A 15587-nucleotide genomic window follows, 5' to 3' on the forward strand; every position below is an offset into this window, starting at 1 on the left:
TTGTGCCTTAACACAGAGACCTGCATTGGGAAACTCAGGAGTAGGGGATGGGGGAAGATGTCTTGGTGCAGAGGATGCTTCAGGAGAAATTCTAGTTGACTCATCCAAAATTTCTCCTGGGGAATACACACTGCAAAGATGCAGCATATGCTCCTCTCCTGCTGTGCGATGAGGCTCAGCTACGACCCACACTTACCCCATCTCTCCCACTTGTGCATCTATAGAGCTAAACCATAATCTGGCCCAGAAAGAGAACAGAGTCCCGAAATAAAGGAAAACAAAAACAACTGCATGATGTAAATAAGGAGGAGGAGAAGAAGGGAAACCCTTCTTGGTAGAAGGAGTAATTGTACAGTGGGTAACTGAATCACTGGCCTCTTAAGTTTATAGTACCAGAAAATAAAGATGTCAGAAACCAGGCTCTTTAACAATGTCTATATCAGAAATAGAAATCAAGTGACTTGTCTTATTTTCTATTCCACTGCTGTAAGCTGTTATCTGATGGGTAGCTTTCCTTTGGCAAAAGAGTACTGCACCTGTGTCATCCTTCAGTCTTTGATACAGACAGCAATAAGAAATATCCCTGAGGAAAGATGACAGATCTATTTCAGTCCTGTTCTTCCAACCTATGTCTGTGTCAGTGAAACATTATAAAGAGTTTGTGATCAGGGGGAGGGGAAATAATTGAGGAAATATAAATTAAAGGACCTTTTTCTCAAAGCATTAATTATTTTAGAAAATTCTTTATTGTTTTTCAATAAGCTAAACCCACTAAGAGTTTTCAATTTCTCATTTGACTTTTTTTGCAAGCCACTGATAGGAGATTTAAAGAACTGTATTCTAAATTATATCAAAACTCAGGCATGAGCAATAAAGCATGGCAAACTGGAGCTTTTCTGAATAAATATGAGAGAATTTCTGACTGAGATAGATGCACAAAAAAGTGAGAAAATGGCCAGAGTGATACATTACCTGACTCAACAACAAAATGCAGGCAGGCCCCCTATAGTTCTTTATAAAAGATTTAAGGATGACCCCAGACTTCCATTGCTAGAAATACCTAAGTATTTTTCCAGAAGATACACTTCTGGAAGTGTTAAATTTCATTACTCTGCAAGCCTGGCAAGAATCCAACACTGTTGGGGATCATACAGGCCTATTGTTTTACTAAAGGCAAACATTTTAAATATTGACCAATGTCTTGGGACAAGGCAAATGCATGATGACGATTGATGATAATACAAGCACGGTATACTGATTTATCCAGATTCTGCTCATGAAAGTCAAGAGCAGATAAGTGTTAATGCACGTAAGGGTTATAGGCCTCCAAATATGACTATCTGAGAGTGTGGATTTGCTTTCTTTCAGTGAAATTCACTTAATCCATGTAAAGCCTGAGTAGTCAACTGCTTGTGCTGGCCATATGCTCTGGAATGAATTTCCCTCATCGTCCTCACAATCACTACTCTCATCCATTGTATGTCTGAATTCCAAACCACAAATACCAACCCCGTTTGCAATAACTTATACTTGTTTAGCCTATCCTACTATCCTGGTGTTTTGCTTCCTTTTTTGGGGTATGTTCTTTATTTCTGAAAATAATTTATACTTCTTATTTAATTAATTTTAAAGCCAGTGATGCCTCCTGGAACTCCTTTTTAAAAAGAAACAAAACAAAAAAACACCAATCCTGCTGACATACTCTATATTTTCTGGGATTTTTTAAAATTTCTTTGTATTTTTAATCCTAATAGCAGATGAATGAATTCTTATTCCTCACTGGATATTGTATTCCTCTTGGCTGACATCAGCTCGCTGCTGTAGCAATAACTGTCACAAAGGATTATAATTTCAAATGAGGAATATGTAGTAGAAGCAGTTGAAATTCTGAGCAATATAGCATCTGCTTACATCCACCTAAAGAAATTTTTTTTAAAATGAGAAAAATGCAAAAAATACATGCTACATAAACAGAACTATATTTAAAAACTAGGTTCATAGTTTTCAATAAGGTACCTGTGGGGCTTGAAAGGATACTGCTAAGGTATTGTTCAAAATTTAACTCATTTTGTTAATTCGCTGTTGAGTTTAATAAATGCCTGGAAACTTAACATAGAAATCTATTTAATAAGAAGTTGTGTCTAAGTCACAAATGCATATATGGTAAAATTCATCACTGTCCAAAGTGTCCAAACAAGGTTTATGCACCATTTAAGCCCATTTTTAAAAATTATTTTGTCATTAACATAGGATAACTGAAAAAAATTCAAATTACACAGATGTTTATCCTTATGAACATTATCTTAATAAATTCACATGTCCAAAGTTTTTAATAAATTGTATTCATAACAGTTTCCACATTTCTCCCCTACCAGCTTCACCTTTAAGCTATAAAGAATCAAGGTCTCAGTGACCAAGAAGAATATGAATGAGTTAAGTGGTGCACAAACCTTGTGCAGATGTCACTTTCACCTATTGTTTGTTAATGCAGGGCTTGCTCCTTTGTATTAGGTTGCTGATTGAGTGGTTATTTTGGAAAGTAGCAGTGAATAATTCATTTGGAAGAAATCTAAAGAATTAGATGAAATTTGCAAACATCTAGAAAAAAATCTTGGTCCAACATCAAATGTACTTGTTATCCCTTTAATCACATTTAATTGTACATGGAACATTTTTTTTATAGTGGGGGGTGCTGAAAGCAGAAACCATGTATTTGGTTGTTATTACTACTTCAAGTCAGGGGGTGCTGACCCCAGTACCCCTAGTTCAAGCACTCTATGGGTATGTGTAAATACAGCAATGTAATATGGGAAGATTTTTACATAATTTAATTAAATAAAATGAACTTTGAATTCTCTCTAATAGGTTTTTGCAGAACCAGACAAGACCGTTATAAGAAACAAGAGCAACTTGTATTCACTGCTATTTTTAGCAATTGGGATCATTTCTTTTGTTACTTTTTTTCTGCAGGTAGGCTTTATTACTTTGCCCTTCATATAATTGTTCACATTATTTCAGAAACTAGATCTAAAGATATTAAGCATTCAATGTATTTGAATCACATAACAAGAGAAAAATAATTGATGGTACACTTCTAGTACCAAGTGGACTTAAAGTGCATGTGGAGGTTATATTGTGCACTTAGTATAAGACTATATAGAGGTAAATTCCTCAGATGTTAATCTAACAATATTGTAATGTAATACTTTTTTTCACCACAGGATGGTTCCCTCATTGTAATGAGTTAAACTCTTTTGGCCACATTTTCAAAAATAGTCTCTAAACTTCCATATGCAAAATTGTGCGCACACACCTTTTCCCACCTGTCTGGACACTGCCATGTTCATGTACAAATCAGGTGTGTGTGTACACCTGATTTGCACAAAACTCTTTATTAAGGTGCAACACAGACTTCAATTACAGATACCAGCTTTGTCAAATCACCTGCCCACTTCCACACATCCACCATTGCACCTTCTTCCAGGCTGAGACTTACACATGGAGTGCCTTTTCTAAAAGGATCTGCAGGGCCTCTACTCCCTTTTTTCAAATCCAACCTCAAGTCCCACTCTTCTGTGGCACGTGCAAGAAAGGAGAGGTTGAGGGGTGGCCTTTGTAAGAGGGTGCAGTTGGGCCCCACTGGCTTCTGCCCATGCTGCACCCACAAACTAGCCAGAGACCTCTGCATTGGTGCAATCAGCCATGCTCTTACAGTTTACTTTCCCACCACCTTCTAGCTACAGACAGCTTCAGTGTCACAGCCCCAGGAACTAATAACTCCTGCAGCCAGCAGAGAGGCGCGCTCTCGCGCGCTCTCTCTAACTCCTCCCTTTCCTTCTCCCCCTTGCTTCTTTCCTGCCAGCATTTATGTAGCCTGTCATAAATATAAAGGGAAGAGTAAAGCCCTTTAAAATCCCTCCTGGCCAGAGGAAAAATCCTCTCACCTGTAAAGGGTTAAGAAGCTAAAGGTAACCTCGCTGGCACTTGACCAAAATGACCAATGAGGAGACAAGATACTTTCAAAAGCTGGGAGGAGAGAGAGAAACAAAGGGTCTGGGTCTGTCTATATGCTGCTTTTGCCGGGGATAGACCAGGAATGGAGTCTTAGAACTTTAGTAAGTAATCTAGCTAGGTATGTGTTAGATTATGATTTCTTTAAATGGCTGAGAAAAAAATTGTGCTGAATAGAATGACTATTTCTGTCTATGTGTCTTTTTTGTAACTTAAGGTTTTGCCTAGAGGGATTCTCTATGTTTTGAATCTAATTACCCTGTAAGGTATCTACCATCCTGATTTTAGAGGGGTAATTCCTTTACTTCTATTTACTTCTATTTCTATTAAAAGTCTTCTTGTAAGAAAACTGAATGCTTTTTCATTGTTCTCAAATCCAAGGGTTTGGGTCTGTGGTCACCTATGCAAATTGGTGAGGATTTTTAACAAACCTTTCCCAGGAAGTGGGGTGCAAGTGTTGGGAGGATTTTTGGGGGGAAAGACATGTCCAAACTACGTTTCCCAGTAAACCCAGTTAGAGTTTGGTGGTGGCAGTGGATATTCCAAGGAGAAAGGATAAAATTAATTTGTACCTTGGGGAAGCTTGTAACCGAAGCTGGTAAAAGTAAGCTTAGGAGGTTTTCATGCAGGTCCCCACATCTGTACCCTAGAGTTCAGAGTGGGGGAGGAACCTTGACATAGCCCCTTGCTAAGAAGGCCAGCGGCTGTTCCCCCTTTGCCAATCAGGCCTGAGCTTACTCAGCCAGCTCCAATTCCCCTTTCTTGATTGGAGCTGGTGTGACAGAAGCCTGGCTCAGGGCTCCTTAGCCAGCACCCTGTCACAGCCTTGCACAGATGAAATGAACTTTCTCTATTAAAATGTATATAATGTTGTGAGCTGGCACCCCAGCATGTCAGTGCCCCCCTTTGGACAGACAGGGCATGGTGAAGAGTCTGCTCAGATCAGAGGGGTGGTCAGTTTCCCATTCTCATCTGAGTCTTTATAGTCCTGTTCTGGAGGCAAGGACCTTTAATTTCTGTCCCACTGAGCTTCCCTTTGTTTGGCAGGGATTATCTGGCCTTCACCCTCAAGGAGCCTGAAACTCCTTTGGCTCTTAAGTCTCCTTAAGGTATAGGTAGGGGAATCCAGGCCCGCCTGCCCGCCCACTCCACTGGGTTCCGGTTCAGGGCCCTCATTCTGCCACAAGTCTTCCTCTGTGTCCTGAGCTTACTACCTCCTTGGTTCTTTAGGCTTCTACAGCCTGTGGCTCTGGTCATCCCTTCTCTGGGTCATTGTCACTCTGGGGCAGCGTCTCACCAGCTTAGTGATAGAACCCTCATTCTCTGACCTGCTGGTCCCTCTGCTTTGCAGCTTTTATTTTCCCAGCTGCTCTGAGGCTGCCAATCAGCATCAGCTGGCAGTTCCTACATTAACCCCTTGGTTGCCAAGCCTGCCTGGGGTCGATGCATCCCATGACAAACGTATCTAAAAAATCTACATATTTCTCACCTGAAACTCTCACCATTCCTAAATTGTTTACTTTCTTAGTCCCTGATCCATTAGTATGGATTGCAAAGGTGAACCTCTTTGCCCATCTTGAGCACTAATTGAAGTCAATGGGGTTGTGTGCAGATTCAGAGGTCTCCCCAAAAAGAACAACTTGCAGGAGGAGGGCCTTAGAGTCTAAACTTTTTGGGACGGGGACTTTCTCTTCCTTGATATTTGTACAGTGCCTAGCATGATAGGTCCCCAGTCCTGACTGGAGTATTTGACTGCAACCATGGTAGAAATTATATGGGTGTAAATTAAGAGATGATATTTTGAAATTTGGCCCTTCATCAAGATTTTTTTTTAAATAGAGAATGGACTACATTTTCAAAACATGACACTAAAGTTTCACCTACAAAGTATGTGAACATGGTAGCACGTGTTTGTTTAGAAAACAGGTATATGCAAGCACAAGCAGGTATCTGTTGGTGCAATTGCCCATTTTGTTTATAAAAATGTCTTTATATATGGATGCAGCATAGAGCCTGAGTCTTGAAAATTTAACTGTGTGTGTGTGTGTATATATGTATGTGTATGCATATGTGTGTGTGTGTGTGTGTATATATATATATATATATATGTTTGACCTGCATTAGTTATCATTTTTATAAATGTGGGGATGATGTTATAAATTAAACATATGAATGGTAGAAGTGTATTGTGATCTGGCACTCCCAAACAAGTGAGAAGAAATTAATACAAAGATGTATCTATTTCATAAGATGTTTATACAGTATGCATGCTAAGATGTACATTTAAATGTGTCCAGTTCTTTTTTTAAAGTTACATAATTGTGGTATTTTTTTTATTTCATTACTGTATAGTTTCCAACAATTAAAACTAGAAAAATTAATTTGTTCACTATAAAAGTGCCATAGTAATTTTTGCTTTATATCATATAGAGGAACTGATATATAGTTGTGTCCAGGTTTTATACTGAAATACTATAAAATTTCTCAGCTGTAGAAATGTTTTCAGTAGATTCTGAGAACAAATATTTGCAGTAGATTTGTAGAGATGTTTCTTGGCTGTAGTTGTAGAAAGTGTGGTGATAAGCAAAATTATGACAATAATACTACTGACAATAGTTAATATCATGACAGAAAAAGTGGCAATAACCTCTGTCCCCATCATTTTCATTCGCATGGTCCCATTTATCACCTCCTTCCTATGACATTACACTGATTCATGCTTGTGACTAAAAATAAGTTTAGCTGATTACCAAGCACTGATGTTTTAGGGCTAGATGGCTTAAGTGACTTGTAATGGAGCACTGAGAGTGAAATCCTGACTCCACTGAAGTTGATGGGAACTTTGCCATTGACTTCAATGAACCAGGATTTCACCCTGAGCCTTTTACCTTGAAGTCACTGACCCATGAAGCTGTGATAAAAAATTGCTCCTTCAAGCACATTAGTGGAGCAATGTAGGAAAATGTGCCTTTGCTTTGCACTTCTTAAATTTAGAAATGAAGTTCAATCCCTGTGCTCTAAATCTGCTATCTTTCACAATTAGTAACTGTCTTTTAAAAGTTTTTTTTAATTGTTTATAGCTAAAATATTGTCATCTATAAAATGTGTTTTTGCCTATGTAGATACAGATATTCGTGTGCTTATCTGATAACGTCAAAATAGTTGTAATTATGTAATAATCACTCTGTTTCTTCTCAAAGGGTTTCACGTTTGGCAAAGCTGGAGAGATCCTTACAATGAGGCTTCGATTCATGGCATTTAAAGCAATGCTTAGACAGGTAAGGTTAATATGTATTTAGCTTTCCAGAGTTTTATATATCCGTGTTTAGGTGTTTAAAATACCTTTAAAGTTTCAAGTCATCCTATGACCTTGTTTGCACAAACAACTGCACTGATTTATTTAAATTATTTTTAGAAACTGATTTAAATAATTAAGTGCAATCCCCTTGTGTGGATACTCAAATAAGTTTAAGAAAGACTTACATTGATTTTTAGCTCAGGTCATATGAGGCACTTTTGAACCAATTTAAGAGTGTCTGCACAAGGGGTCTGGCTTATTTAGTTAAATCAGAGCAGCTTTTGAGTGTTGACATGGCCTAACGGTATGACTCAGAGCTAGGGTGACCAGATAATAACTGTGAAAAATCAGGACAAGAAGTGTGGGGTAGTAGGCACCTATATAAGACAAAGCCCCAAATATTGGGACTGTCCCTATTTTATAGGGACATTTGGTCACTCTACTCAGAGCATAATGTGCACTCTAGGAGCCTGATTCTGAAATTCAGACTCTTGTTCTAAGTATGAAGTTTTGCAACTCCAGATAAATGCACCTACATATTAGGATCCACAATTAATTATTGTCACAGATGATAAAATGTACACATCTGACTGCACTCACAAAAGTAGAGACTGAGTCAAGGCCTTCTTAAAAGTTAGGCCCAATAAGTGGAGAAATCCTATGGAACTCCCATATTACAGAAGTCATTGTATCAGTTCATAGAATAGCAGGAGGCCTAATGCCATCTGGAGATACTGGTGATAGCATGCTGAGCAGCAGGACTTTTTAAAAACGGAAAGCATGCACTCCCACTGTACCAGCCTCCAGTTGCTAGCCAATGAGCAGCAAGGAGAAGGACCCTGCCTATGCCCCTTATCTGCCATGCCAGCTCTTTTTGATTGTGTTGGGTTCTGCTAGTTTCACCCTTTGTATTCAGAAGGCACTGCCTGCAGCTTTCTGACAGCTTTGAACACAGATGTACTGGAGGTAAGGGATTCCCTGTAAGCTCTCCCTATTCTAATGCATCTGCTCAAAGGCAGCCAAAATTTGCACCTATATATATATATTTTTTTTTTCTGTTGCTGCCACCTTCATCTGTTGTTTTTTCTCATAGTTGCTTCCCTTTAAGCCCACCCCTTCCTCATCCCAGTCACTTCAGCAAGCTTTTTCCACAGCACCCCACTCATCTGAATGTGCAGTGAATTTCAAGGGCCACCTGGAACCGTATTAAATTGTAACTTGCGTAGGCAGTTTATTTTTATCTCTTTTTTTAAATTTAATTTAATTTTTTTTAAAGCAAAAGCAATGTAAAGCTAATGTTTGTTCTATACAGGGTTATATACTTTTAAACAAAAAAGTCAGGAAATGTAAAAGTTAAGCTTCTCACAGTAATTTTAGCTCATACACATTATTACTAGAGCTGAATGAATAATGATTTTTCTGGCCAAAACTGAATTTTCATTCAGGTTGAACAAAACCTTTCATACATTGTTTCAAAATGACATTTCAAAATGAAATAGTTTTTGACATTTTCATTCCTCCCCCATTGTTTATTCATCTGAAACTATTCAATGAATTTGACTTGTATTAGTGAATAGTGTCCATCACCCTAAAAAAACCTGGTTACCGACCTGTATTGTAACTGTAGTTTTTGGTGAATTTACTATTTGACTGAAAATTTTCTTCCAACTGTAATCATTACACAAATGGACCACATTTTGCAAATAGTGCAATCACATTTTGCAAATAGTGCAATCACATTTTGCAAATAGTGCAATCATATGACTACAGTTATGCACGTGCTTCAAGTGATTCAAGATCAGGAATTTGTTTTCAATTAATTAATATGTAATGTGGATGAAATGTTCCTATGAAAATTTAACTTTTACATTTTCTGACTTTTCTGATGTTTAAGTATCACCTTAATCTTGCATTAGTATGTTTTTCCAGTTAACTCAGGAGCGATCACCTTCAAAGTGCTTTAAAATCATTACCTAATTAATACCCTAAACACATTAACCCATATTGCTTCAGAGATATAAAATAATATGATTGATTAGCCCTTTCTGCAGAATGTAGTAGGGTACTGTTTTCAAGTTTTGGTACAGGTGTTCTAATTAATTTTCTAGCTCCGCATAGACCTATTACAGATGTTCTCTGACACCACAAAGACTTGCCAGCAGCATTCAAAATTCAGAGACTTTTCAGGGCAGACTCATCTTGTGTTTTGTAGATGTCACAGCAGTTTATTATATGGTAAACCACCTAACAGACTTGTCTTAGCTACTTCAGAGAAGAAATGCCACATTCATCTGAGTTAATAATCTTTTTAATAGTCTTTACATTCAGTGAGACTGTCAATTTCAAACTATACTCATCAAGGTGGCAAATTTCATAACCTTAATATTCTGTGTTGACCTGATTACCAAAAATAAATCATGCCCAATCCATGTACATAGATAATACCTGCTGAAATTGCAGTTAGCATGAGAAAACACAATGCTATTGTCAGTGTAAATTACTGGCATTTACAGCTTCAATTAATTTACTCATCTTGAGTTATAAAATATTTGCACTCTGACACGTTTATTACACAATCGGGGCTAAGAAACTGATTAAATCTAAAGAACGAAAACTCCATACACTCCTCTTATAATCCAAATTGAAATTAACGATCTTTTTGCAGCCCAAATTTTTAATTTGTTTTATTTGCAGTTTATGGAAAGTAAATTATAGTTTTTCAGATCCTAGTAAACATGTTTTCATGTCATTTTGTAGGACATCAGCTGGTTTGATGACCCTAAAAACAGCACTGGGGCATTAACTACAAGACTTGCTAATGATGCCTCACAAGTGAAAGGAGTATGTAATATACTTTGTTTTGGCATTTTTCAAGTTTGGGTTGGCATATAGTAATGTTGCACTATGGATTTTTATTTGCTTCATGGCAATCCTAATTTGGTGACAACTGAAAACTTATTATTTATTGAAAGGTTTTGGGTGTCACACCAATGTATTTTATAATGATAGATAACATGATATATATTTACAATATAATATTCTAGTAAACTATTAGTGCTTATAGTCTTATTACTGTTCTGTGCTGTTATCTCCCCTATGAATCCAATTAACCATGAATTTATTTATTCAATGAGTCTGTTTAAAGTTATCTATCTAATCTCATTGTGTGTTTGGGTATGTAGCACCTATGACCATAGCATCTAAGGCTCCAATCCAACAAAACATTTAAGGTTGTGCTTGACTTTAAGGATTTTAGTAGTCAGTGTTTTCAGTGGAACTACTCACATGCTTAAAAGTTAAGCATATATTTAAGTGTTTTGCTGTATTGGGATTTAAGTGATTGGAAAAAATGGTTAGTTCAAATTTCCTCTCCATCAGTTAGGCAATTGCATGTTCCTGGCAGATTTGAAGTTATAGTTGTAAATGCAAAAATATGAGATTTATAAACTCCCTGTTCAGCTTTTTTAGCGGAGTTTATAAATTACAGTTTAGAATCTGAAGTGATCATGGAAACTGGAGAGAGAAATGGATCAGCAGCAGAAGACAACGGAAGAAGGCGATCTAGACGGCGGAGTGATCTTCCAAAGGATATGCAGAAACTTCAACTTTGGAGAAATGTAGAACTAGCCTAGATAATACTTTGGGGAATAATCCTGGTTTATAGAGATGGTCTAGTTCAAAAGTATTTTTCATGTCTAATTTCTATGTTGTTGCTTTATAAAAAATTATGGAATACAGTTGTTTTATTTGGGTTTTGTTGTTCCAGGCTACAGGTGCCAGACTGGCTTTAATTACCCAAAACATAGCTAACCTTGGAACTGGAATTGTTATATCATTCGTCTATGGCTGGCAGCTGACCCTTTTGATTTTAGCCATTGTGCCAGTCATTGCCATAGCAGGAATCATTGAAATGAAAATATTTTCTGGACATGCAAAAAAGGATAAAGAAGAACTGGAAGCTGCAGGAAAGGTGGGTTCCAGTGAAGTTCATCTCTCTTTTTATATTCTACTGTACAGTCATGTTTAACAGGTCTTAGTAATGGATCAAGAATATATTCATTCTTAGGGAAGTTGAACTCTGCATTGTTGTATTCTATCCTTTTTTTATGTTGATGTATCTGCTAGATATGGAGCTGAAAACATCTACTATTGATATTATTTACATTGTGGTAACACCCAGAATATGCTAAGCTCTTAAGATCACATACCTCTTCTCTCTTTTCTTTATTTTTTGTGCTTCCCTTCTTTCTTTTCTAGCCTCTCTTGCTTTTTTGGTTTCATCTCTCTTCAGCTTGCCACATATCTCCCCTTTTTTCCATCTTACCTCTGTGAAACTGTATGTACATCTTCACCAAGCAAGAATATATGATAGTGACAGTGTAACTAATACTGCCCACCGGTTCCTCTTTTCATTCTGTCCTTTCTTGGGTGGAAAAGGAAAACAAAAATTGAAGAAAGGGTTTAAAGAAATATTTGAAAGGAAAAGTTGAAAGAGGTGGGAGTAACTTCATGCCAAAACTCCTTTGGGAACAGGGCAGCCACTGCATAAGCTAAAAGACACATCGATCTTAGCCAAGGCTGTAGCAGGCTCATCAATCTGTAGCTGGTCTAGCTGCCACCAGAGAGGCACAGAGTGCCACACCAAGCAGGCATGGGTTACATATTTTCCCCTAGCTGAGGAAGTGTGTCCCGAGCTTCAGAGACTTCCCGAATGAGCCACCACTTGTAATGCCACTCCACCGGCCACTCAGCTCAAGATGTTTTGAGGTTCCACCTAACACATCTTTCCGTGATTTCAGCTCTCAGTGATTGCAGCTACTCAGAGACACTGTCTCATAGCAGGTCTAATGCTTAGACCTGGTTTTCAGTGATTTCAGCTCTACTGATCTGCAACAAAAGACTCTAAATTGAGTCTTAATCAGCTCTGTCATTACACAATGGAGAAGGGGAGGGTCAAATGGTGTCCAGGACCCTTAAGCAGAGCCCACAGCACAATGTACAAAAATCTGACCACACCTCCTCTCATCTCTACTAGATTTTGGCACTCCCAGCTTAGTAAGTGCAGTTCAGTTGAGGATGAACCCCTCAATCAGGGCATGCCAAGTACAGTTCTGCTGCCTTTGATTCACACAACAAGGATAACAAGCCTTTATTACCCCTGCACCCAATAACAAAGTGACTTGCAATCCAACACCCACCAAAAGTGGTCATTTGGGCAAAGCAGCTTTATCCTGTTGCTCACCTACACAGAGTAGATGAGTCCATGCAAACAAGGTCAGCTCCGAGAGTCCTCTTCCCCAGCTCATCACTAGATGTCAGGGGAGAGCTCATTCAGACCCTGCTTACAAATGCATAAACCAGAAAGAAAACTCAGAACTGAAGATGAGTTTACAGGGTTGGCAGGTAGAAAAAAATATATTTTTACTTCTAAGCTGACCAAATTTGACCGGGAGTGTTTGAAAGATAAAGCCCCATTAATGCATTTTTTTAGAGTGACTTCTCAGAGAAGCCCTTCAAAGAGGTGCAAATTTCCAATAGGCCCCTTTGCATAGGATACTGATATTGGACTTGGCTGCCTAAATTTTGTTTTAGATATGAACCTGTTGTGTAACACTTTCAGTTTCTAGCCCTTACTGTTAAACTATTTGTCACTACATATTCTTATGTCTAGTTGATCTAGGCAATTATGCTTTTGTTTAGGGAAAAAGACTCCAATGATGGAATGTACCAGTTACACTGTAGCTTTTATCGTCCATTGTCTTATCCAGCTGAAGGATGAAAGTTAAATACACTCATTTCAGTTATCTTTTGTTTACTGTAGGAGGCCTATGATATGAGCCCTGAAGTCTTCAGTGGGTTACTAAGCATTTGTCACTGAATGTGATGGGATGTGGTCATCCCATCTCAAAAAACATATATTGGAATTGGAAAAAGTACAGAAAAGGGCAACAAAAATTATTAGGAGTATGGAACAGCTTCCATGTGAGGAGAGATTAATTAAACTGGAACTTTTCAGCTTGAAAAAGACTACTTGGGGGGGATATGATAGAGGTCTATAAAATCATGACTGGTGTGGAGAAAGTAAATAAAGAAGTGTTCTTTACTCCTTCGCATAACACATGAACTAAGTGTCCCCAAATGAAATTAGTAGGCAGCAGGTTTAAAACAAACAAAAGGAAGTATTTCTTCACACAACCCACAGTCAACCTGTGGAACTCTTTGCCAGAGGATGTTGTGAAGGCCAAGACTATAACAGTGTTCAAAAAAGAACTAGATAAGTTCATGGAGGATAAGTCCATCAATGACTATTAGCCAGGATGGGTAGGGATGGTGTCCCTAGCCTCGGTTTGCCAGAAGCTGGGAATGGGCAACAGGGAATGCATCAATTGATGATTACCTGTTCTGTTCATTTCTTCTGAAGCATCTGGCATTGGCCACTGTCAGAAGACAGGAATAGATGGACCTTTGGTCTGACCCAGTATGGCCATTCTTATATTTCAACTTTTGATACAAGAAGTCGTGTTCATATTAAATTTCCCTTAATAAACTATAGATTCCTGGTGGGATTTTCAAAAGCGTCTAGGGGACTAATCAGCCAAGTCCCCTTTCAATAGATGTTGGGTGCCTAAGTCCTTTAGCCACTTATGAAAATCCCACCTGGTTTTATTTATTAGCCTCCAGGGAAGATTTTCAAAGGCACAAAGTCAATAGGAGTTAGGTGCCAAACTGCCATTTGTGCCTTTGAAAAGCTTCCCTAATTTTTTGAAAGTGAGTAGTAATATTGGATATCCAATTTGGGACTCTTTCAACAAGGTTGATTTTTCAGAAAATTCTGAGCATCTACCTTCTGAAAATCGGGCTGTGTAGAAGTGAGCACTCATACTCACTGGTTACTATCGAGAATTTAATTCTGTGATTTTTATAGCATTTATCCCAAGCTCTTTTTACCAGGTCAGAATTAGAAATTGCAGTGTGACCTTATTTTTCTGTTAATGAGCATATGCTCTCTATTACAGATTGCTACTGAAGCCATAGAAAATATTCGAACTGTTGTTACTTTGACCCAGGAAAGAAAATTTGAATTTATGTATGGACAAAATTTGCAAGGACCATATAGGTAATAGATATAAATTTTTTTTAAAAAATCATACTTTTTGTTTTAGAATTGAATGTAAATTTTCACTAATAGACTAAAACAATTTATTCTCTGCTGGTGTATCACAAAATCTCCTATGTCAAACCTAGTTAACAATATACAATATATTTCGCTTCAAACAAACACAAGCAATCGTAACCATAGTTGTTTTTGTTCTTTACTTTAAATGAGATTTTTCTTTTTACACCCTCTATGGTGGTATTGGTGTTTGCTGTTGCAGTACCTGGTATGTCCTCATCAGTTTTACTTCTCTTGAAACTATGTTCTGGAAATTGAGCATTTCATTTAGCAATTCTTGCAATTAGGAGTCCTGTTTTTTGTGTGCGTTTGTGCACTTCTACATTGTATTCCTAGGCAAAACTCTTATTAAAGCCAGTGGAATTTTGCATTGGTAAGGACTGAAGGAGCAAGTTCCAAAATTGTATAGTAATTTCAATAGTAGATCACTGAGCAGTTAAGTTATTTCATCAGCCTAACAATACAGGTGATATAAAGCATCATATTATGTTTGACATAAAGGTTTGGTTGGTGCTCAAGGCAAAACAAAGAACAGTATATTGCTCTACTAGGATTAGTTTTGCTCCCTGCAGAATCAGGACTTGTTAATGATTTTCTTCGTGTGCTGCGAGGTTGTACAATTTCAAAAATATGTTTAATTAAAAGCCTTGAAACTGGTAATACAGATGTGGGGACCTGCATGAAAAACCTCCTAAGCTTATCTTTACCAGCTTAGGTCAAAACTTCCCCAAGGTACATCATCTTCCTTTCCAAATGCAAACAGATGGACATCGTACCAAAAGGACTGAAGGTAAAAAATCCATTACAATCTACATACCACACAGACTATGCTGACAGCTTGTGCCACACGCTCTCAAAGAAACTGCGGAATCACCTGATCAACATCCTCTACAGCAAACAGGGAAAGATTAAGAATGAGCTCTCAAAAATGGCTGGAAATCACTTTAGATAAGCTATTACCAGCAGGACAGTGGGGTGGGAATAGGTATTGTTTCATATTCTCTGTGTATATATAAAGCCTGCTGCAGTTTCCACGATATGCATCTGAGGAAGTGAGCTGTAGCTCACGAAAGCTTATGCTCTAATAAATTGGTTAGTCTCTAA

The 15587-nt window shown here is 37.8% G+C and overlaps 1 protein-coding gene across 1 annotated transcript in view; it reads left to right on the plus strand.

Moving 5' to 3' along the window:
- Positions 1-15587, plus strand: part of ABCB1 (ATP binding cassette subfamily B member 1) — a 68558-nt gene that overhangs the window by 35560 nt on the left and 17411 nt on the right. Inside the window, exons 18-22 of the mRNA XM_084619815.1 lie at positions 2866-2970; positions 7212-7289; positions 10067-10150; positions 11076-11279; positions 14326-14426. Coding sequence (XP_084475941.1) covers positions 2866-2970; positions 7212-7289; positions 10067-10150; positions 11076-11279; positions 14326-14426 — 572 coding nt within the window. The remainder of the gene's footprint in view (positions 1-2865; positions 2971-7211; positions 7290-10066; positions 10151-11075; positions 11280-14325; positions 14427-15587) is intronic.

The sequence above is a fragment of the Lepidochelys olivacea genome, assembly GCF_965140295.1.
Source record: "Lepidochelys olivacea isolate rLepOli2 genome assembly, chromosome: 2".
In the NCBI taxonomy this organism is placed as follows: Eukaryota; Metazoa; Chordata; order Testudines; family Cheloniidae; genus Lepidochelys; species Lepidochelys olivacea.